Source organism: Paramacrobiotus metropolitanus, unplaced genomic scaffold (assembly GCF_019649055.1).
Source record: "Paramacrobiotus metropolitanus isolate TYO unplaced genomic scaffold, Prichtersi_v1.0 Parri_scaffold0000018, whole genome shotgun sequence".
NCBI classification, from domain to species: Eukaryota; Metazoa; Tardigrada; class Eutardigrada; order Parachela; family Macrobiotidae; genus Paramacrobiotus; species Paramacrobiotus metropolitanus.
In genome coordinates, this window is record NW_026570238.1 from 585,832 (window position 1) to 607,514 (window position 21,683).

The 21,683-nt window shown below is 39.7% G+C and overlaps 4 protein-coding genes across 6 annotated transcripts; 1 reads left to right on the forward strand and 3 right to left on the reverse strand.

Moving 5' to 3' along the window:
• Positions 1-585: 585 nt before the first annotated feature.
• Positions 586-8,976, reverse strand: LOC129585994 (glutamine--fructose-6-phosphate aminotransferase [isomerizing] 2-like). The gene is made up of 10 exons (XM_055478974.1): positions 8,818-8,976; positions 8,570-8,655; positions 5,783-6,118; positions 5,408-5,657; positions 4,875-5,167; positions 4,023-4,315; positions 3,370-3,490; positions 2,214-2,782; positions 2,015-2,111; positions 586-1,063 (listed from the first exon to the last, which is right to left on the reverse strand). The coding sequence occupies exons 2-10, from the start codon at positions 8,574-8,576 to the stop codon at positions 954-956; spliced, it is 2,076 nt and encodes a 691-aa protein (XP_055334949.1). The 5' UTR covers positions 8,577-8,655; positions 8,818-8,976; the 3' UTR covers positions 586-953.
• A 483-nt stretch (positions 8,977-9,459) lies between these two features.
• LOC129585791 (RNA polymerase II subunit A C-terminal domain phosphatase SSU72-like) lies at positions 9,460-11,415 on the forward strand. The gene is made up of 4 exons (XM_055478638.1): positions 9,460-9,682; positions 9,954-10,055; positions 10,164-10,570; positions 11,054-11,415. Exons 2-4 carry the CDS (start codon positions 9,960-9,962, stop codon positions 11,136-11,138), a joined length of 588 nt encoding a protein of 195 aa, XP_055334613.1. The 5' UTR covers positions 9,460-9,682; positions 9,954-9,959; the 3' UTR covers positions 11,139-11,415.
• Positions 11,416-11,747: 332 nt separating this feature from the next.
• LOC129585847 (zinc finger and BTB domain-containing protein 49-like) lies at positions 11,748-18,092 on the reverse strand. Its single transcript, XM_055478728.1, has 4 exons — positions 17,806-18,092; positions 14,027-14,307; positions 12,561-12,810; positions 11,748-12,043 (listed from the first exon to the last, which is right to left on the reverse strand). The coding sequence occupies exons 1-4, from the start codon at positions 17,912-17,914 to the stop codon at positions 11,808-11,810; spliced, it is 876 nt and encodes a 291-aa protein (XP_055334703.1). The 5' UTR covers positions 17,915-18,092; the 3' UTR covers positions 11,748-11,807.
• An 849-nt stretch (positions 18,093-18,941) lies between these two features.
• LOC129585778 (cytochrome c oxidase assembly protein COX11, mitochondrial-like) lies at positions 18,942-21,572 on the reverse strand. Of its 3 annotated transcripts, XM_055478623.1 has the most exons (9): positions 21,254-21,572; positions 21,054-21,170; positions 20,960-20,997; positions 20,767-20,890; positions 20,645-20,701; positions 20,082-20,240; positions 19,786-19,953; positions 19,436-19,672; positions 18,942-19,046 (listed from the first exon to the last, which is right to left on the reverse strand). In XM_055478623.1, the coding sequence occupies exons 1-8, from the start codon at positions 21,266-21,268 to the stop codon at positions 19,496-19,498; spliced, it is 855 nt and encodes a 284-aa protein (XP_055334598.1). In that variant the 5' UTR covers positions 21,269-21,572; the 3' UTR covers positions 18,942-19,046; positions 19,436-19,495. The 3 variants fall into 3 exon arrangements, with proteins under 3 accessions (XP_055334598.1, XP_055334595.1, XP_055334596.1); XM_055478620.1 differs by having other exon boundaries at positions 20,767-20,997; XM_055478621.1 differs by having other exon boundaries at positions 19,415-19,672; positions 20,767-20,997.
• Positions 21,573-21,683: the final 111 nt, after the last annotated feature.

Consider the following 21,683-nt stretch of genomic DNA (forward strand, 5'->3'; position numbering starts at 1 on the left):
ATTTAATTCTTTCGCATTCTCTTAAGGATATTATAATAATTCGCTATAGTTTTGTATCATCGTCTCCTTCCTTGGAACATAATAAGATTCAGAAATCTGAATATTATCTGCGATTTTTTGTATCCTTCATGGTGTAAATTAGGCTCTTTACTCATTAGCCACAACTTCAACATTAAGTTATGTTAGTTAGTTGATTAAAGAAAAAACAAATTTTTGACAACGTAGGGTTGATTGCCAATACTGTAATTAACGGATAGTGAGAAGTTGGATATCAAGATCAATCTAAATCTGAGAACGTTTCGCTTATTGTTAAATCGTTCAATAGCGCTAGCACAAACGCAAATGATTTCGGTTGTTTTTTGGTGAATTTGAAATCTGATCATTTTACATAACAGTTTGGACTTAGCTAAGATTTGCCGAGCATCAACCTTACAGAAATTCCATAACGAGCAAATCAAAACTTAAAGCATTCCGCGCTTAGCCAATTTAAGGTAGAAACATGGCAAAATAGCAACAGCTAAACCTGCAGAGCAAGAGTTGAAATGTGACTGACGTTGTAGAAGTTATGTCGATATGGGAAGGCAGCAAGTAATTAACTTTTTATTTCGTCATAAGCGTTTTTTAAAAGCTATAACAGATAAACTGCAATAAAAATAAAAAGCGAGTATTCATACCAATTCAACTTCGTATTTGCACAGAAAGCCACGCTAGAAAAGACAATAGAAACTATCCGACAGCAAAGACTGCAATATTGGTCCTCTATAAACTCAGAACTGGGCTGCCTTGGAAAAGCCAAATCGAAGCACCGACTGATTAACACGATAACATCACCTGTGCGTACAGCCGGTTCAGATAATAAAAAATTTCTAAACTCTGGTACACAACTAGAGCGCATTGACAGGGTGATACAATTATCCCGAAAATAACCATCCAGTCACCGAAACGCGCACGGTTCATTCAACGGTGACCGATTTGGCCAGATTCCGTGGGCAATCCACATTGCATCCGCGCAAAACAGCGATGTGGAAGGAAAGAAGCTGGAGAGGGATCACCGTCAGGATACCTACAGACAGGCATTCATCAGCAATGATTAACAGGTCAACGACTGTCACATTCATTATGCTTATTGGCAGTGGTGACCTTATATACGCGCAATTACTGGGGCGCGTCAAACAGAATCGATCTCTTAACCATATGGTTTACAATTAATTAGTATAATGCGAAGTTCAATGTTCCGTTTCTCGTAAACATCTACCGCAATTTCAATAAACACGGTAACTGAAGCAAAAAAATCGGATTATCGAATGCAGGTGCGATGCTCCGTTTCGCAAAAGCTATCGTATTTATAGCTGATAAATTTTAGTCGCAGCCTCGAAAGCCGATTTTAAAGTTTTCGTTTTGCCAACAACGAACGCCGATTTCGAAAGGGCAAGAAAATTTCCTGGATTTTTTAAATACGCAGTAGAGCAGCTCTGCTCTAAAACTGCTCCATATTTCTTCTTATTATAGTGTTTTCTGACATTCTCGATGCTTAATACTGATAATAAAGGGGTAACATAAATTACGAAACAAACTGCACCTTCATTTCCGTTCATGTACTGGCTGGCTGGGTGACGTAAACTAAACAGCGAAAACAATTTCCAGTTCGTTTTTACCACGCAGGGAGGGATGTCGCAAATAATAAACGGCTCTGGAAGTACACATTTCCCCTTCACAGATAGTTAATCTACTTCGAGCTGATTTCATTTGCAGTGAAAATAACATCAGAGTCGTTGAACCCATTCGCCGAAAAGAGGACCGTTCCCCCATTTTATCGAAAAGCCAGCCACAACATGGAAAGAGATTACGGTAGACGACCGGCTTGATTCTGTCGGGCGGTGCACGCATGCTCATCAACAGCGCACAAAGCACGCCAATGAAATTGTGGGATTTCATGGTTTAATAAACATTGACTAAATGTTTTTCGGTGCGAATAATGCGCTAAAATGGGACAAATTCCATACGATGTACTAACCTTGCAGGCAGTCAACAGTATGTGGAACCGCCAAAAATCGATAGCCGTAGCTTTCCGTCTCCTTATCGCCGATCTCACCCACTATAATCGGTCGGCCCTATTTACAAAAATAACCATAAAACATACTTGCCTTTACGACCGGCACAGAACACACACAAATCAACTATAATCAACAGAACCGTTTTGTAGCACAACGCACCTCACGCGCTTTGACTTCATGCACGGCATTCATGCATTTACTGAAGACCTTATCGCGGGTGACGACCATGACAATGGGCATTCCCTTGTCCACCAGGGCCAGCGGACCGTGTTTCAGCTCGCCGGCTAGAATGCCCTCACTGTGCATATACGTTAGCTCCTTAATTTTCAAGGCTCCTTCCAAGCATGTAGAGAAATTGTACCCACGTCCCATGACTAACAACGACTTTTGCTGATACAGCTGCTGAGCTAAGGCTTTGACCTCCGAGTCCAACTGTAAAACTTGCTGAATCTGCTCGGGAAGTTGGCGAAGACCTTCAATGATCTCCATACGACGGGGGTTCTGAGAGACACGATCTTCGCTCATAACAAGCGCGAAGAGGACCAAAGAGATGAACTGGCTTGTGTAGGCTTTTGTACTGGCTACACCGATTTCCGGACCGGCATTGATGTGAACTCCACAATGGGATTCGCGGCAAATGCTCGAGCCGACAGTGTTGGTAATCCCTACGATGAGGGCGCCTCGTTTCTTGCAGTAACGTAGAGCGTTTAAGGTGTCAGCAGTTTCACCTGAAAAAAATCGAAATTCGTGACACCTGTACTGACAACACAATACCAAGCGGTAGTTAAAGGTAGCTAATACCAGCTATTCAGCCTATTCTCATAATAACGTCCTAAAGACAAAAGCTGACATTTTTGTCAATGCCTTCAGTACACAAAAAGTCAAAACGTATAAACGCATTACTCCGCAGCAGTTGTCAAACATGCCTGCAATCTTTCCATACGACCGATACAAAGATGGCAGGGAGAAATTACGCAGCTTTCACCCAGTTGTGTACACTTTGAAATCCTATGATATCTTCATCGCCTGGATCGTGAAAGTTCAAATTCATAGAAATGCGAATTGACGAAAGTTCTGAACCCGTGAAAAAATATAAAATATTTCAAAACTTAAAACTGATGCAAATGCTATACAGTGATGTAAAGATCTTATGAGAAGTCACAAAAACCACTGCCCCCAGTCGAACACACTATCTGAATCGACGAGATCGAGGAACGGTATGCAACTTATGCTTATTAATTAAGTATATTCCCAAACCAGATTTATGTATTCGCCCGCATTTTCAAAGAGCATAAAAAGCAGTACAATAACTTACCGCTTTGACTTATGAAAAAGCACACATCATCACGGAAGATGGGTGTAGAGCGATCCAAGAAATCACTAGCGAGCTCCACAATAACGGGGATTTCCGTTAATTCCTCCAGTAGTTGCCTAGTCTAAATCGAATAAAAATTTAGATAGCAGATATCGTTAGAATATTTTTTGTTTCAACCCTCTAACTTTTTCTCGCGCGGTAATCCACTAACTAGCCTTTTCATTTAAAAAATTTTGCATATGGTAGTACCACGTAAACATGTGGCTGTTTTATAACCAGGTAAACAGATCAATAACAGTTCAACAAAAAAAAATTTAATACTGTTTGTACGGAGTATCCATGGTCTGTATACAGTCCCTGCAGCAGACCGAAATTTACCGAAAGCAAGCGTAACTGAGTTTCTGCTCGGTGGTCGGGGAACGCTCTGATTTCACCCGATGCTTCAACATAGAGAGAGTATATCGGAAGAAGTTGGTACACACGCTCTGTATGCTGCAGCTCCTATCCGTCCCCGTCCCTCTATCAAAAACTCGGTTACGCTTGCTTTTACAGCATTGCAGTGACTGTATATGTACAGACCATGGAGTATCAGTACTGTCAGAGTACTGTACTACTTGTGGTCACCATTGTCTTTTGCGCCAACTGTTACTTACTGCAACAGCAGAATGGTATGACGTTCCACATGCAATCATCACCAGTCGACGACACCGTTTGATTTCCGGTACGTAATCTCTCACTCCACCCAAAACTACTTTCTTCTCATCGAAGAAAACTCGACCTCGCATAGTATTGTAAACAGATTCTGGCTGTTCGAAGATTTCTTTTTGCATGAAGTAATCATAGCTTCCTTTCATAATTTGCTGCAGTTCCAAGCGCAATGTCGTAATCTCCCGCGAAGTTGGTTCGTTGGGATCCAGAGTGCGCTTAATGCGGTGTATCGAAAGCCCTAAAAAGAAAAAGTAACATAAAGCATACTATTCTGTGTTTAATAGGCATAAGCCGCATAGCCATCCGACTCCCGAGTAACAAAAACGTCGGCGCGGTCGCTCCACTGATCATCAAAACGAGTATTTTAAGACGTGCATTTATTAACCTTAATGGTAATCGTGGAAAATGTATTTCAAACTAAAAATGCAAGAAACGCGAAAAGTATCCCTCCGGATTCCGGACTAAAGGCACAAAGCAGAACAAAACTACCGTACCGTGTACAAAAAGTGAAGCGCCAGGAATCAACGGTCATGTGCATTGGTCAAGTAAGCATGCTTTTTTAAAATGGACTGCACCTGGCTTGGTATAAATCGTTACTGACTATAGCCTAGAGGTAGGTGCTGCTAGTCAGCTCATCGCAGAAGAGAAGCTTCTCTTCTTGCGAAGGTCAAACAAGAAAAACTGCTTCAAAGCGGCTACGTCGAATTACAAAATAGCCCTAACTTAGGTATCAGGTAAGTTACTAAATTATAGCAGTTTTCAAGTCTGTCTTCGATACCAGTTTTTCATTCACCAACCTCCTTCACAAGTCACATAAGCAACATCATCATCTTCCAGATAGAGAACTCTATTGGTGTGCTCGATGATTGCACTCGCGTCACTGGCAAAAAAGTATTCGACTTCCGCTCGTTCGCTCAGCGTACGAAACTCAGTAAGATCTTCTCGGCCGTCGCCTTCTCCTCCCCGCATTCCATTCTTTTTCTTCGCAGCTGGCGGAGACTGCTTCAAATCATTGCTATAGAGTACGGGAATGTAGTCAGTAGTCAAATGATTTTGACTTTTGATGCCAACCAGGAGAGGGCTTCCTCGTCTGCAAAGGCAAGGAGATTCTAAATGTACAGGCCCGAAATTTCTTTCACTGAACTATACTTCACCGGTGTACCGGTACTTAGAAGTACACCGGTAATAACCGAATCTCATAACGAGCTTAAGAAATTCTCCACAAGCAGTCACGAAAACTTTCACCGCATTTGAGATCGACTTAGCAAAAGAAAAGTTTTGTTCCACAACAGGCCAAATAGTCTGAACTATTAAGAAATTTTGACTCTACCGTGTTGCGACACATTCTCCGGGAAAATGACGGCTTTTAATGGCCAAAGCAAAAGCTCCTTCGATTTGCTGGATGGCTTGCTCGACCAGTTCACGGAATGACATTTCGGGATGTTTATCGTATATATGCTTTATCAGCTTGGGAATGGTTTCGGTATCCGTCTCCGACTCAAACACGAATCCATGAGCTTCCAGATATTTCTTTAAATCTTTATAATTGGTGATGATTCCATTATGTACAGCCACAAATTCTAAAACAAATTATGTCATCAGGACATTGAGAGGTGAGCAAGAGGTAAGCAGGCCGGCAATGGTAACAAATGCGCGGACAAAAGTGCAACGCCATTTTTGCTCTTTTTGCAAACGTTTTTATTACCGTTTGTGTCATCAGATCTGTGTGGATGGCTATTAACTGCGGAGGGCGCCCCGTGTGTTGCCCATCGTGTATGTCCAATCCCACAGTGGATATTAAAAACGTAGTCATCGGCGTACTTTTCATCACCCATCACGCTGCTCTCCAAAACTTTGACTTTTCCAGGCATTTTCAGCACAGCAATGGTGTCATGAATACTTTTTGCATCGCATCCACAGTCGAAAGCTATCCCAGCAGAATCATAGCCTCGGTACTCCATACGATGCAGTCCGTTGAAGATATACTCAAGAACTTCGCGACGTTTCTTGGGTACCAGGTGGTTGATGTATGCAAAAATACCTGATGACAAAAAGATAAATGATACAACAAACTAGGTGAGCAGCTGCTTTAGGCTATTCAGCAATCAAACTGGCATCTGCACTCGTATTCCCGAAATAATTTACCCGACATTAAAACACGCGATCTTGTACTGTAATCGATCGCTCTTGTCTAAATCAACCCAGAGTACTCATACGTATATGAATTAAAACATAACAAATCTTGAAATTAAGTAATACGATCTTCCACATTTGCAAAATAATGAATTGTTGAATTTAATTTTAAAACCGGGCTTTGAAAGAGGTATGGTCAGCATTCGCACAGAAGAACAAATTCGAGTTTGCATTGCATTTATTGTGGATCTAAAGCAACCTATTCTGCTTCCAGTTCCTAACTATAATAATCATTTTTCGCAAACGGATTACAGTTTATATTTCATACTAGTAACACCAGGAAAATAACCGTGTACGTCAATACTGCTGTTGCTGTCAGACTAAATAACCGTAAATCATACATACACTTCTAACAAAACGGCGACACAATTTTTTTGGATGGGCACAAATGTACCGTGGTAGTGTGCTGGCAGTAAGTACGTACTGTACTGAACTGCAATTGACTCGATACATTCGAAAAGCAAATGCTATTATTATTAAAATTTTTATTAACTGTATGTAGTAAGTACTAAGTAGTATTCTCGACGCACTCGACGAGTACTGAGTAGGTTTTTTACAACATCTACTCGTAATCTTTTTTGCCGCGAAACATGTGCACTTCTATCCACTGATCCCGGGGATCCATGGCAACAGCTTAACGGAAAAACCGGAACAATTCAAAATCGTTTAAAATGCCTAGAAGTTAAAAACTTAAAACGCCAAGCCGAACTGCTCTAATTCCACAATTGATACACCGGAAATTCAACATAATTATTAGCCATTTTAATGCAGTTTCATTCTTGTTAAAAATTGTTGCCTATTTTAACAACTTATCCATCCAAAAAAGTATGGTAGCACCGTAGCACTAATCCGAGTAACATTGCGTTATCAGTAGATACGGTAAAGGGTCAAGTTAAATACTGTAGTTTCAACAGAAAAAAGAACGCCAGGTCTAAAATGCATTCCCACGAGGCCGTCAAGCAACATATTACGCAACAGTCCTGTAAGTAAATTGCTTTTACCTTACAATTAAGGTATTAAAGGTACGGTACATGATATATTATATCACATCGTACCTACGTGTCACTAATAATACGACAACTACGATCACACTTGCAGACTTGTAGTAGCCGAGAGCCGTAGGCTACGACCGAAAATGAAAGAATTTCATTGAGGATAGCGCACGAGATATTGCTTTATAGTGCAAAGCACCAGGTAGATTAATTAATTCTAAATAAGTAGGCATGTCTATCATATACGGATGAGAAGTAATGACACCGAAAAAAAGCAGACCACTGCAATCTGCCTAGTCCATCTTGTGCCCTCACGATTCGCTTGACCCACAAACAGCAGCAGTCGTGACTTGACACACCGCTTTAGCAAATACTGATCTAATTTAAAATCACCAAAAGCTAAACGATTTCCTCGGCAAAGAATATCGCTTACTTCCGGTCGAAAAATTCTCACCAATTCGAGTCTCTCAAATTTTTTAATAAGCAGTACTAGTATTTGAGGGCTCTGTTCTGCCAGTTATCCAAGCTAACACGTAACCCATCTCATCTTATCATGGAAACCCGTGTTGAGTGTATTTCTGCGGTGCGAGTGCAGTAACCAAACACAAAAAGTCAAAATGAGAACATCCCACAGTATTGCAGTGAATTGTTATTCTACTCAATATTTTAACAAAATTTATTAAACCGAAGATACCCTGCTATCAAAATTATATGACGCATATTGCATATAATTTTATATTTTATTTATATTTTTATATAAATATTTTATATCGAAATAAAAATACTAGTACTGTACAGTACTCAACAAATTCACTGCTAAAGTGCTAATTACTACAAATAGTACAACCGTCATAAAAGTGTTGTAAATAAAATGATAAATCCGAAAGCACTCATGTAGAAAGCTAGAAATCCCAATTTTCGATCCTCGAGGATCGGAAGTCATACGTATTTTCGCCACAAATGGAGATTTCAATGATTTTATCAAACATATAATTCAAACAAACAGAAGATTATAACATTAATCAAAATTAAATTAACACAAATAGCGTACCTGCATATTTATATCTATATATGTTATAATTGTTATTTAACACAAGTTTCTACATATATGTTATTTAACACAGCGCAAGAAATTTTCATGACTTTTTTACAGCTTTGATTTTAGTTGTAAACGCAACATGCTACCGAGATTTCGTAATTTTATTTATATCGTGTACAGTCGCACTACTGAACAGTGAGTCTTCGTGAAGCATTCCCGCTCAGGGCTCATCCAGTTCTTCCTAGGAACCAGAGAACTTACGGCTTACCACACATTTTTGCAGCAGTCCGTAACGAAAACAGCGTTCCAATTAAATATTCCGTGGAATCAGCAGCCAAGTTCGCTACGTGGAACCTGTACAGGCGTGAAAAAATTGCACTTCAAAAGCAGCTCTACTTTGTCGTATGACAATGGCAAACCAAAACAACCGTGAAACCAGAAAGCATCCATTATATGACGCTGACTTTGAACAAACAGCAAAACTATCCCCTGAAGTAGTCTTTTGCATGCGCTTACCTTCTGCAGAAATGCAGCTAATGTTGAAAATCTCCCAAAAAAACACGATCAAAGAGAGTCAAAGATTTTCGACCGACAACGTGACAGCGGCAGAAAATAACACAAGAAGCGCGCTTCAGAAGACGGCTTTTATAGCTTCGCGCACTGCTCTGATTTCCACATATTCATTGCCACATCACCGAGCCTGAGGCAAGGGGGTGCACAAAATTGTGTCGCTAAACAATCAATGCCAACCTTTTCTACCATGCCCTTGCGACTCAGATCTCGGTCACTTAAACAGTGTAACTGTGAGGGTCTGAGTGACTGAGTTCATGGCAAGTACAAAGTAAGTAACAATCCCAATGTTAAATTGCGGTGCATTACAGTATATTTATTACCTTTCCGTTTTCAAAAACCACCAAAGCTTACTGAATATTTTACTACCTAACAGCATATTCACTGGATAAAAAAAGTAAGCAAGTATCACTGTATTTTCAATTTTTCACGATAATCTGCAGTTTGGCTTACCTATTTGTCGCAATGGCCGATATCCGGTTTGCCGACTACTCGTATTTAACCGGAAAGATCAAGCCCGATAGACCATGAATTCAGGATTCGTACTCGCTGGTGGTAAACGCCGAGCAAATTTCGTCATCGCGCGTATTCCGATTTCCATTTTGCTTCTGCAATATTGCAGTGACGCAGTCTGATCCCAGTGATCTGGGAAGTTTTTTTGTTTTTGCTCACTTCATCTGTTTCTGGCGTATTCGGAATATTTCTTGTAGTAATAATACCTGCGACAAGCTGTTGTACAAATTCATAATCTCTTTCAGTTTTCGCCAAAGGTTGCATAATAGTTTCCACTTGTGGGATTGCAGCAACCGAGGTACGAGTATTTCAATTCGCAAGGTGTGAGACTCTTGAGTCTTGAGACTCTTGACTGAAAAGTATGATTTGAAAGGAACTGGTCGAATTTCTCTATAATTTTCACGTTCGGTTACAGAAGAGTGGTTTAATAGAATGATAATTTGTCAGCAGATAACGTCATTTTCAACCATCTTGGACGATCATAGCACATGCTACGTAGTACAGTACTATAAATGTTACTGTTAGATACGATTAATCATTACTGCATTTTCGTGTTTTGTTGTTTTCAGAGAAAAATGGAAAGGCCCGTTTTATCGTTTGCCGTGGTCTGCTCAAGCAATCAGAACAGAAGTATGGAAGCCCACAGTTTCATGGCGAAAAGGGGTTTCAACGTAAGCTGTTTTCTGTAAATTGCGAGTACATGACATTTTATAATAATAAAAATTATAGAAGTTCAAACTGTTGAAAACGACTTCTCGTTGATATGTCGTTAAATGCAGGTAAGGTCTTTTGGTTCTGGAAATTGTGTGAAGCTGCCGGGACCTGCTGCCGATCGTCCGAATGTCTACAGTTTCGATGTGAGCTACGATGATATGTACCGTGATTTATACAATCAGGATCAGCACCTGTACACCAGCAATGGCCTACTCAACATGTTAGATCGTAATCGTCGAATAAAAATTCGTCCGGAAAGATTTCAGGATAATGTGGAGCCGTTTGATGTGATTATTTGCTGTGAAGAACGTGTATTCGACCAGGTCACGGAGCATTTGGCCGAGCTAAGCTACGGATTTCGTCCGGCGCATGTTATTAATATGGATATATTGGATAATCACGATGAAGCTACCGTAGCGGCATTTATTATTTGCGAACTGTGCCAGAAATTGCAGGAAGAGGCCGAACATTTGTAAGTATTTCAATAGTTTTACCAGCTAGTTTGGACGGTTCTGCCAAAAGCAAGAGCGAAATCAGCAACATAATATTAATAATGGTGCGATATGAGTTTCAGTAGTATCTGTGTATGTGACAATAATCGTAAGCAAATAAGTACTTACTATAGTCAGTATAGTGTACATTTTAAATAGAGTCTTTGCGGCCTTAAATAGAGTCTACATTAGGTAGGTTTTTTTGAGTTTTGAAATTTCGTTATGAAATTAATTTTGTGTTAGCGAAAACTGTGTTAGTGGTGTTTTGTGGAATTTGTCATATTTTAATAAGTAAGTAATGAACAACAAATTTCTTATGGCTACTGAGTACTGACTTACTGTCACTTTTGTTTAGTGAGTAAAGCCATAGTGGCTTTCTTTTCTGCACTTCTTCTCACCTGCACTAAACTATAAAAAAATATTCGCGTCTATCTGTTTCTTATGCTGGCAATTTTTGTTTCCAGAGACGACATTATTGGGGATGTTGTGGCTGATTTTGACGAGAAATACAAACATCGGAATATGTACCACCACGTTTATTACGTGTAAAATATCGGACGAGAAATCAAGTTGTTTATGTTTCTTGCAGATTGCCGTATCGGTGGTTTGCCAGATTTTTTCCCAATTGTATTCAGCCATTGCATGAGCCATTCACAATTTCACATCGATAGAGCGTATCTTTTACCGCGTGCTTTCTTTTGTAGTTTTTACTGATGTACATTGCAGAGAATCTTGAGGTTGATATTTTGTATTATTTATCTGATCGTGTGGACACACTTTTGAAGATATTAGGTGTGCTGCTTTCACTAAAGTTAAAATACGTCAATCCTGCCCGTCAGTACTAAAGTTAAAATACGTCAATCCTGCCCGTCAGTACCATTTGCGTTAGTTGTTTTCCAAGAAGTAGAAGTAAAATTTATTTTTTCGTATTTGGCGCAAGTTTTGCGTCTTTCGCTGCACAGAATTCAGTTTATATAGATATAACAAAAGGCTGCACTGCATAAAATATTATGGACTAGTAAAATTTAATATTTTTGAGAACGAGAAGTGCCAGATCATACTACAAAAACAAAAATCGTACTACACATGTCATAAACTCAAACCTACAACCATACAGTAAAAAACACAAAATTTAGGGGCAATAGGGGAGCACAGCCCAAAAAATGCGCGTTAATTCAACTAACAGAATATAGTCATACTAACTCGGAATATACTCACTTATTGTCGACTGAACACATTGCAAGCATTTCGCGACAGTTCCACCAAAGCCATGGCGGTTGCTACATCCTCGGGATGGTTTTCGGTTGACGCCGGGCTAAGCGAGATGGATCGCGAAGCGGAAAACCGTAAATCCACTGCCTTTTCTCCCAACGCAGGAATAACTTTCTTGAGCCGCTCATGCGGATGTTGGGGACAACGCCGGTTGGCGTGACGAAAAGCCGGTGTAAGGCAACCTGCAAAACGTCATTTGGAAAATGCCGAATATACGGTACTTATCGTTAATACTCGAGTCTTGCACAGTGGCAATCCTGTTCTAATTGCCTGTGCTCTTTATACTCAGATGCGTACTTAATTTCAGTAGTTGACCAGCTCGGTTATCAGAATCAATAAGGAATTTTTATAACGTTATTGCAAATTTATGCAGGCAATGCCATTTACACTTGAACCGAAATTCCAATAACCAAACCAAGTAAAATAACTTATCTGGTAAAATAACTCTGGTACAACCAAAACAGTTCAGACAACAATATTTGTAAACTGCTCTGGGAAAGTAAAGTACAATAAACGGAAAACGTGAAACAACCGAAGAACCAAACAATCAACCAGAGAAAATTTAATTAACGAAATTCCAAAAAAAACCTTTGAGTGACTATTTTTAAACTGCATATCTATATATATAGGGGTGTATCGCTGTGATAATCCAGAAATTAACACAAATGGAAGTGCGAAAATAAGCGGAGGAAGGCTTACCTCCGACCGGGCATTTGAACGGTTTTGCACCCGTATGGATGAGAATGTGCGTTTGCAAATGCCCACTTTGCCGAAAAGATTTTCCGCACTGGTATGGACATTCATGTGGCCTGGTGTCCGAATGGACAAGCTTGTGCGTTTCCAGGCTTCGTGGATACTGGAAATACTTGCCGCATGTTTGGCAGTTGAACTTCTTTTTAAACAGTTCGCGCAGAGCAGGTCCAACTTTATGATGGCTTCTTTTACCATTCTGACAAAATCAAAAAACGCTATTATTATGTCTAAACGCTATTATTACTTATAAACTGTACTTATTTATGGACATTTATTTATGGACATGTTCGGCGTATTTATTTCGCTAAGCACAGATCATTAATCTTTAGAACACAAAATAATGGTAGTCTGTTTAGCAGCGGGAAGCTGTAACCGCAGTCAGAGACTATACCAGTATTTATAGGCACATAAAGATAGAATAAAATACATTATCAGCCGAAAAAGTATCGAAAAATACAAAAAACTGTATTTTACTATACTCTTACAATATAACAGTACAGCAAGATATGAACTTAACAAATGCGTGAACGTTCACTTTCCCGCAGTTACTTAAACACTTTTTTGGAATGTTTATGACATTCCGTAGCCAGATGATGTGAAAATTGGCGTGAAAATCGAAAACAGTTTGTGCGCGCAACATCTGGATTGGTGAGTTAAGTATGCGAGAAAATCCAAAAAGTTTCAAGACATGCAGGTTTCCAAAAGTCGGTCGGTTTCCAAGTCTCATTATTAACCGGACTTTTTTGAATATTACACAGAAACGTACAGAAGTATTAAGAATCGATCGTTCTCACAGTAGACTCACACTGAAGCACGGTTCTAGTATTTTTCGAAAACTAAAGCAAATTCCAAAAATTTTTAAATTATTTCGCAGTTTGACAAAATTGGAACTCACAGTCGGGTTCGGTGTAATACGATCTTCGTACTTATATGCATTTAAAGAAAATTGGTGTTCAGTGAAACTTTTGGAACACCTGAAAGCGTTTAAGGTTTTCGAGTTTTCTTACAGCCATAACTCCCTAACCGGATGTAGCGCGCGCAGGAGTTTCGCGCCAATGTATACAAATTTAATCTGATTATGGCATGAATAAAACATTGGAAAAAAGTGTTTTGGAGCGCCCAAAAGTGTAAGTTTCCATGTACGAGAAGTACAGGAAGTATTATGAACAGGATTGAAGGAACACATCGTATCAGTATGTACATGTACAAGAAGTATTACGGATTTGGTATCATGTACAGTTGTACCGGACCACTTCCCTTCGAACGGGTAATGTATGCACTATGCAGTATGGATAGTTGGATACTTCTACTGCACTTTCGCATTCGGAGAAGCTTAAACCACCGCACAATAAACTACAAAGTGCGTTTAGATTTTCTTAGACATTCTGTATCATTTTGTTGTCATAATTTACCATTTCTAGCGGACCTTGTCGTTCGTTAAAGTATCGTCGATCGCGTTTCTGTGGCGATGGCAATGGGACATTTACAGAATTCATATCAACTATGAATCGACAGGCTATTTCCGCTTTCTTAACCTCCTGTCTAACGAGGGAAAACGCAGAGTCCTTGGACCAGATGTTGATAGATGAAGTCGCTGTATACCGACGCGACAAGACTCCTGATGCCGGCGGTTTCACGGGTATAGGGGCATGCAGCTTTGGTGACCGTGCAACGAATGCTGATCGGCCGGCAACTGTGAATCAAAGGGTGCAATAAATTAAAACCGGACAAGAAAGGACAATTAAATCAGATCAAATTGTTTTCGTACTCAGTCTGTACTTTTTACTTGCATTGTGATACTTATTAGAGGTCAATAAATCAAAGCACACATCCACAAGTCGGATTAACTGCATTAGAATTACCGTATGAAAGGAACGTGCAAGAAACTATCTGTACCGGCGGAAGTTTATCGCACACACGAATTCCAGGTTTGTGCTCTTCGGTTGATACGCCGAGTGATGCTATGTTCTTATTATAAAGAGCTAGAGGACAACCATGCGACGACAAACACTGGAAAAAGTTCTTATGGTCAAAAGAGCGAAGTACCAGTACAAACACACAATTATGGATCACCGGGCAATCAATCAATCAAATGTCGTAAAGCTTTTATTATAAAAAAATGCCATTTCGACACTTACATCTAGAATAAGATATCTGGAATGGTGAATAAACAGCGGCTAGTAAGTTGCAAAACAGTGAAAATCCCTCATTTACCGTGCTTGTACCGTTGCTATCGGTGGTTTGCCACACGAGTGAGTGCCACAGTTTGGACTGTAGAGTGGCTGGACTGTGGAGTGGCTCACTCTTCCTAACTATAAGGTCACGTTTCGGGTTGTCTAATGTCTACATACACGCATAAGGCTCTGGAGAGCAACTGCGGCGGTTTTCGCAAACAGACAAGACATTAATAAATAATTCACGGCTGGTGGATCAAGTCAACTGCCCATGCCGGGCGTTCAGCGATTGGCGGATCAGGCAATCTCCTTTTGACCAGTGCCCTTGTCCTGTTCTTCTTTACAACACATCAGTCACCTCACCCACTGTCAAAGCGTAAATCAACTCTCGCCGCTCTGACATAAGTACGTAAACCACCTCCTGCGAGTAGGTACATTTGCTTTGCACTACTGCATATTCTGTTTTTTGCCTTTTGTCGCAGGCTATACCTGGTACCACTGTGCTTAATTATTTTCTAGCATTATTTAAGTACTTGAACATCTTAAGATTATCTCTACTTATTATGGCTTAACCGTTCGCGAATGCAGAAACAAGTTACGTACTTATTCGCTTTATAATACAAAAGAGTACGACCAGTATCATACCGCCAATCGCAAAGAGAAGCTTGAGGATAAAAAACAAACGATAAGAGAAGAATTCAAGGGAAACGTTATGCAATAATCAAAACTGTTACATAAGTGAAGGCTAAATGAAGATTCGAAAGATCGGACGGTGATGGACCACTTTTATTTCAAATTTGGCAAACTGCTTACGATTTGCTGCTATTATAGCAGCAAATAGATATATCCTCTCGAACCTTCCGATTTATAAGCCAAGCTAGCCAACCAACAAACCTGTTGTAATCTGCAATTTTATGTTCTACAAAAATTAGCAGATCACCATAATAATGTGATGTTCTGTTGTAATAATAGCGTTTATATGCCGATATTTACAGTTGGAAAGAAAAATTCAGTAGCTGATCATGATCATGAATGCTTAAGCCCAAAAACACCGCTGTATTACAACCCTGTTGTAGCATCAAAATCCGTACCACAACAAAATACACAAATACGGACCGTACCACAACAAAAAACACTTAAGTAGTATACATTGAAGTGACTGAACTATTACTGATTACTCGGTAATATTGAAAAAGCAGGTGAAGACAACTTAAAATCTTAAATAGTAAGATAGAGTACAGTAGAACTTCCCAATTTCGTTCAGACCGATTTGACAGAACTGTACTGCCTGATTCGTGTACGAGTACAAAATACGAAAATATAGATATAGAAGTATACTTATTAAAACGTCTCAAGTTGAAGTGTAAATGGCGTTCAGCTTGTATGTACAATACGGCAATAAAGACTGTGTAAAATACGAAATACGATCGATATACGAATAGTTTACACTTAAATCTCAATCAATGACATTTTACAGCTCCTAGACGATTTTTATTTAGACAGTTTTTTTTATTGTTATTATCCAACTACAGTAGCTAACTCTTTCAAATGCAGATATCTTACCAGGCTACTAACAGTCATGTCACTCTATCATTACAACTAATTTCCTATTAATATGTACAAGTCTACCAGAGAAGAACCGCTAAAGCAAGCACGTTCATCATTCACATAATATTGTACTCCGAGTACTGCACTTATCGTTAGTATTGAACAAGCCAAGCACGGATGAATATAGTATAAGTTTTGCATTTTTATTTCCTTGAGCACTGTCTAGTCTATATCTTGGTTACAACTTACAACGGACAAAAATTTCTTGGAAAAATACTGCACGATATTTAGCAACAAAAAACAAAAGTATTACAGTAAATTCGGTGGCAGCAATAACTAAAGTTAAAAAAAACCAGTACCAGTACCTACTAGCTATACAATATCGTAGGCGGGTACGTGTTGTTATGTATGTATGTGCTATGTGTGTATGTGTATGTGTTATGTGTTGTTATGTTGTTATGTAGTATTATTGTATTTACTCCATACTTTATACATTTTAATTTAAATACAGTACTTAGTACTTAGTGTGTATAAATTACTTAAGTATCTGCATTGAATGATTCGAATCGAAGGTGCATGCTCCTGCGGCTGTGCTGTGAGTCACGCACGTGAATTTTGCCGAGGATGTAATTTGGCAATGCCAATCAGTTGCACAGTGCACACTTTTTATAGAATTAGTGAAAGTTTGCCGAAAAATTAATGAAAAAGCCAACAACGGGAAAAAAGGGTGAAACATTAAAATGCACTTATTTTTTAGGCGTGCATCTAACTGCCACGGCGTTAAAGGTTACAGCTCACAGCATTACTTTCAAAGTTAAAGGTTACTCAGAACTCAGAAGACTATAATGCGAGGGAAAGTACTTGAAAAAACAATTCACAAGAATGTCACTCATGGTCAACTCACTGTTTAGACAACACTACAAAGGGCTTTGAGCGCATCCATTGCCTGCTCGATACAGGCGAAAAGTTTGCAAAAATTCCACAGCAGCGCAATATAAGTATCATAAGCAACCGAACATGAATAACAGTGGGTACAGAATGAAGGGCAAATTTAAATTTGGATAACGGAATTTCGACATTAATATTATCATATTATTAAGTCCAACATTCTGCTTCATCAAATTCTATTTATATTATTATTTCCCATCATTTAGTACAAATAAAACAAGAAGCTGCTTAATGCTTAATTAATCACGTACCCGCGGTCTCGTATCAAAGTTTGGCGATAATCGACAGACTGCTGCAGAACAACTACACCGGAAACTCCAGAGAAATGAGCGGATTAAAAAAAGGTTAAAGATCACTTTAGCGGCACAGTCTGTTTTCAATACGGATAAAAATAAAGAACTCCATAACTCGCAATGCCAGAATTTATTATAACCAGGCGCACAAAACTAGCAACGAAATAATTAATTATAATTCGTACGGAAGAAGAGCACAAAACATAGTTATCACTAGTATTAGCATACCTCCTAGTGGCAGGTTTGGCAGGACGTTTGACGACGCGCTCTCCGTCGGGAGAAGTAAGGGTGGGGTCAGTGGCTGCCATCCAGTCGGCCAATGAGAAAGCAAGGACATGTTCAAAGTTCTACTCTTGGACAGAAAAAAAGTCGGGCTGGATTAATAATTCACACTTAATTTCCCAGTTGTTTTTCGTTATCTGTCTGTTTGAATCATACGCTGTGATTTTGCGGGAAAAACTGAGTACTGATAAGTGATAACTAATTCGTTCCGTTTCGGGTGACATAAACTAGGAACAAAATCCGACTAATGGATCCAGCTTCTCTATCACTTGGTTATGACTGCAATGGAGGAAAATTTACCAAACAGACCGGGGCGAGTTCGCCGGTTATTTTTTCCAGCCTTTAAACTGACGCGACGCGACGCCAAAACAACGATTACGAACGATAAGAGATTTTATTACTAAAGGACGCCGCTAAATTTCAAGTCGTATGCGCACTGTTTGGTCAGTTTAAAACTTCATACCCATAAAGACGTTACAATCAGTTAGCAAAGGACAACTTGTCAACATCGAACTGCTCTCTAAAACAAATACACACAAAGCTCAGCTAATCGGGAGAGTTTCTGGCGTATTTTAATTGTGAGACAACACTGGAAATATGCAGCGGCGAACATCCGACGCCAGCGCTATAGCATCGTAATGTATGTGTGCGGTTAGAATCTACTACCCGCAATGATGTACGCTGTTGTTGGCAGCACCTGTTGATTCAAGTTTCGTTGCCGCTGAATTTGTAATGAGTCCAGCATTACTTTTTTTTTAAAAATACAGACAGACTAATAGGCGCTGGATGCACAAAATTAATACATGTACAATACTCGTACATCTTATACCGTATCAGGCGTATCTCACCCCGGTCACCCGGCACGCAGAAAGCTGGAGTTATTTATTTCTGACAAATGGTCAGAAAGACGATGCCATTTTCTCATTGTCATGCTTGACTGTGCAAATGCCAGTATGGACTGGGTCATTTAACACCACACATAGAAGAATTTTCTCAGCTTGACTTGCGGTTGTAAAAATTATCGAAGATGCACACACACAAGTTTTTACACTTTAATGAGATACCATGATTCAAAACTGCAGCAACAAGGAAAATCATCTTTAATCGTGTGCCGTGTTCGTCACAGACATTTCACCTGCCGGTTTGGAAGTTCAGGTGACAACAGCCGGCATTCCAATATGGGCAATCTACAATATCAGAAAACTGAGTAAACTTTTACACTGAGTTAAATGGATACATCTGCAACACTAATAAATCTCTATTAGTCGCCGACAATAACAACTGGCAGTTTACAAGTCATGTAACCTTCTATTCAACAAAGGTAACTAGTAAGTACAGTACCAACCGCATTCGATACATTTCATGGTGACCGTGCTGCATTATATTGTACTACCGGTAAAACGTGCGTATGTAATTGTGCACTAACCAAGAAATCCTCACTACTGGCTGCAGTTAAGAGGCGTCGCTACAAATGTTTTTGAAAAATTGTTTTCGTATAACGGTGTTATGAAAATAGGTTAAAGGAATTTAAGCAAAATACGTATCCAACACAAACCGTAATTTTCAAATTGTGTACCATTCCATTTTGGCGTTATCCAGAAATAACTTCCTTCTCTCACGATCATCCACCCAGCCCTCAAACTGACGGTTGCGGCTTTGCCGAGCTCCAAGTGTGAGGTTGAAATCCTCCAAGAAACTTGTTGCCTTCTTTCGATTCAAAAAACGTATACGACAACGTAACAGTTTTAGTCTTTTGCAGCCATGGATCATTCACAAATTCCGGATCAATATAGAAAAACACGGGCATATCGACCTGCCAAGCCAAGAATTAGGTATGTATGCAAACATATTAGCATTTCACATCAGGTAATCTTTAATATTAATAATCATCAGGTAATTATCACATCAGGTAATATTAAAGATTACCTGCTCGTGGGGGTTTAGTCGCTGTTCTTCGAAGCAAAAACACTGAATCTTGTTTAAATACTTTGCAGCCTCATACGGCAAAACAGTATATGTAGAAATTCCCGTAATCGGACGATCAGTAGGATTTGTAGCGGTGTAAAAAGCGAGAGCGGTTTCACCGGGATAAACCTAAAAAAAAAAATCAGTAAGCCAAAAACCCTGATAACAAATTAAAATTAGGTAGGCATAACACTTGTTGATCGCACGAAATAACATAAGAACAGATCCTTGAAATCGTACGTTCTTATGCAGCCTACCACGACTTCCCGCTGCAGTGGCTTGAAGTGCCAGTGAAGATGTGAAGCAGTGTCGGCATTGAACCTAATCGTTAATTTCTGGTCCGCTACTTTTTTCATAGACTCTACTTTGTCAGCATCGTGTTTTGCTAAATTCGACGCTCCACCGATACCAGTAACCTAAAACATACAAGTACAGAAATACAAACTGCTTCATGTACAAATTATGTTCTAGATCCTGCAGAACAGTAGCAACAAATGGAAAAAATTTTAAAAAATGTTTTCAATATGGTAAACTTATCTGAAGGCTGAAAACGACGCAAGCAGTATCACGATTGGAAAAAGGTATGTTAAACTGTAAGGGGACTGAGCGGCCGGTTTCCGGCGCAACAAGTTCAAATGCTTAAAACAGTCAAACCACAGTAAACGAAGAAAAAAAAATTTCGCGATGGCATAGCTGCCATAGCCTTTTGACACCCTATCCACTACTTTAAATACGAGTACAGAAGACCACTAAGCAAAATAATTCAATCCGCGTGGGCGGCGCGGCCCTAATTAAAATTTACTGCGCACTACAACAGTACCTGACAAAATACTCTGTACATCGGAACTGCCGCATAGCTCAATCCCAAAAGCAGCACCTAACAATTTGGAAATATTGCCACCACTTCGATTAAAAGAGCATCACGAATACGAAGCTGCTTACCGCCACCGAAATTAGATAATAGAGCGTTGTTCGCGTACGCTTTCTGTGAGCATCACCAGGACTTTGACGTAGATTACCGGTGCTTAACCACCTGAATTCCGTAGCATGACAACTTCCTGAAGATCTGCCAAGTGCATGCGAAACTGAGGGGAAAGAACTCAAAACAGGGCCAGACTGGCCATTAAAATCATACACGAGTGCGTGGGTTGCGCAGCGGCTCCGCATCATCCCCTAAAAACGTCTACATTTCCGAGCTGTCTTTCGTTGGCTTAAAAAAACACAATTACCTTAACAACACCGCCATTACGATCACAAGCCAATACCACGGATCGCACTGAAATCTGCATAAGAGCGGACGCAGAGGAAACTGAAGCTGTCTTCCAGCCAAGGCGAGCACAGCGTAACTACAAAAACAGCACCTGAAGCATTCTATTTCAGAAATGCGAGTCACGTTGGCGAATAATTTTGTTGTCTTGCTTGCAAATACCGTGGCGAATGCCATAATGTGTGATGCCAGCTTGTCAGTCGACCAAGGTAAAATTCGGGATCGCTAACGTATGGAAATCACCATCTCCAATTGTCACTACAGGACCTGGAACCGCAACTTCAACATGGCATCTCAGTATACTATCACTCGCTACTTATACAACGCAAGACTGCTTCAGCAATAGCAGCGAAAATGTAGATAAAGCCTTCCTCCTGGTAATTATTCTAACTAAAGATTACAATAAATATAAAAAAATTTGTAACATCAATTTTATTACAGCACCGATTCTGAATTTAAACGACTCTCATGCCTGAACTCTGAAGGCTCCTGGATAAATAAGCAAAGAGAAGCAAGTTAGCGGAACTGGGCAGCAAAAAGTGCATTTCGTTAGCGTTACACCCGGAAGACTGGGCGGTATCGCTGATAGACA

Coding starts and splice junctions, on each gene's coding strand:
- LOC129585847 (XM_055478728.1), bottom strand. CDS start 17,914: ATGTCCTTGCTTTCTCATTGGCCGACTGGATGGCAGCCACTGACCCCA. Junction 14,308..17,805: donor GCCAAACCTGCCACTAGGAG/GTATGCTAATAC, acceptor TTTGATTCACAG/TTGCCGGCCGATCAGCATTC. Junction 12,044..12,560: donor GTTCAAATGCCCGGTCGGAG/GTAAGCCTTCCT, acceptor GACGTTTTGCAG/GTTGCCTTACACCGGCTTTT.
- LOC129585994 (XM_055478974.1), bottom strand. Junction 5,658..5,782: donor CAGATCTGATGACACAAACG/GTAATAAAAACG, acceptor AATTTGTTTTAG/AATTTGTGGCTGTACATAAT. Junction 5,168..5,407: donor GGAGAATGTGTCGCAACACG/GTAGAGTCAAAA, acceptor TTGCCTTTGCAG/ACGAGGAAGCCCTCTCCTGG.
- LOC129585791 (XM_055478638.1), top strand. CDS start 9,960: ATGGAAAGGCCCGTTTTATCGTTTGCCGTGGTCTGCTCAAGCAATCAG. Junction 10,056..10,163: donor TGGCGAAAAGGGGTTTCAAC/GTAAGCTGTTTT, acceptor CGTTAAATGCAG/GTAAGGTCTTTTGGTTCTGG. Junction 10,571..11,053: donor CAGGAAGAGGCCGAACATTT/GTAAGTATTTCA, acceptor TTTTGTTTCCAG/AGACGACATTATTGGGGATG.
- LOC129585778 (XM_055478620.1), bottom strand. Junction 20,241..20,644: donor TGTACAGAGTATTTTGTCAG/GTACTGTTGTAG, acceptor TGTATGTTTTAG/GTTACTGGTATCGGTGGAGC. Junction 19,673..19,785: donor GACTAAACCCCCACGAGCAG/GTAATCTTTAAT, acceptor TTGGCTTGGCAG/GTCGATATGCCCGTGTTTTT.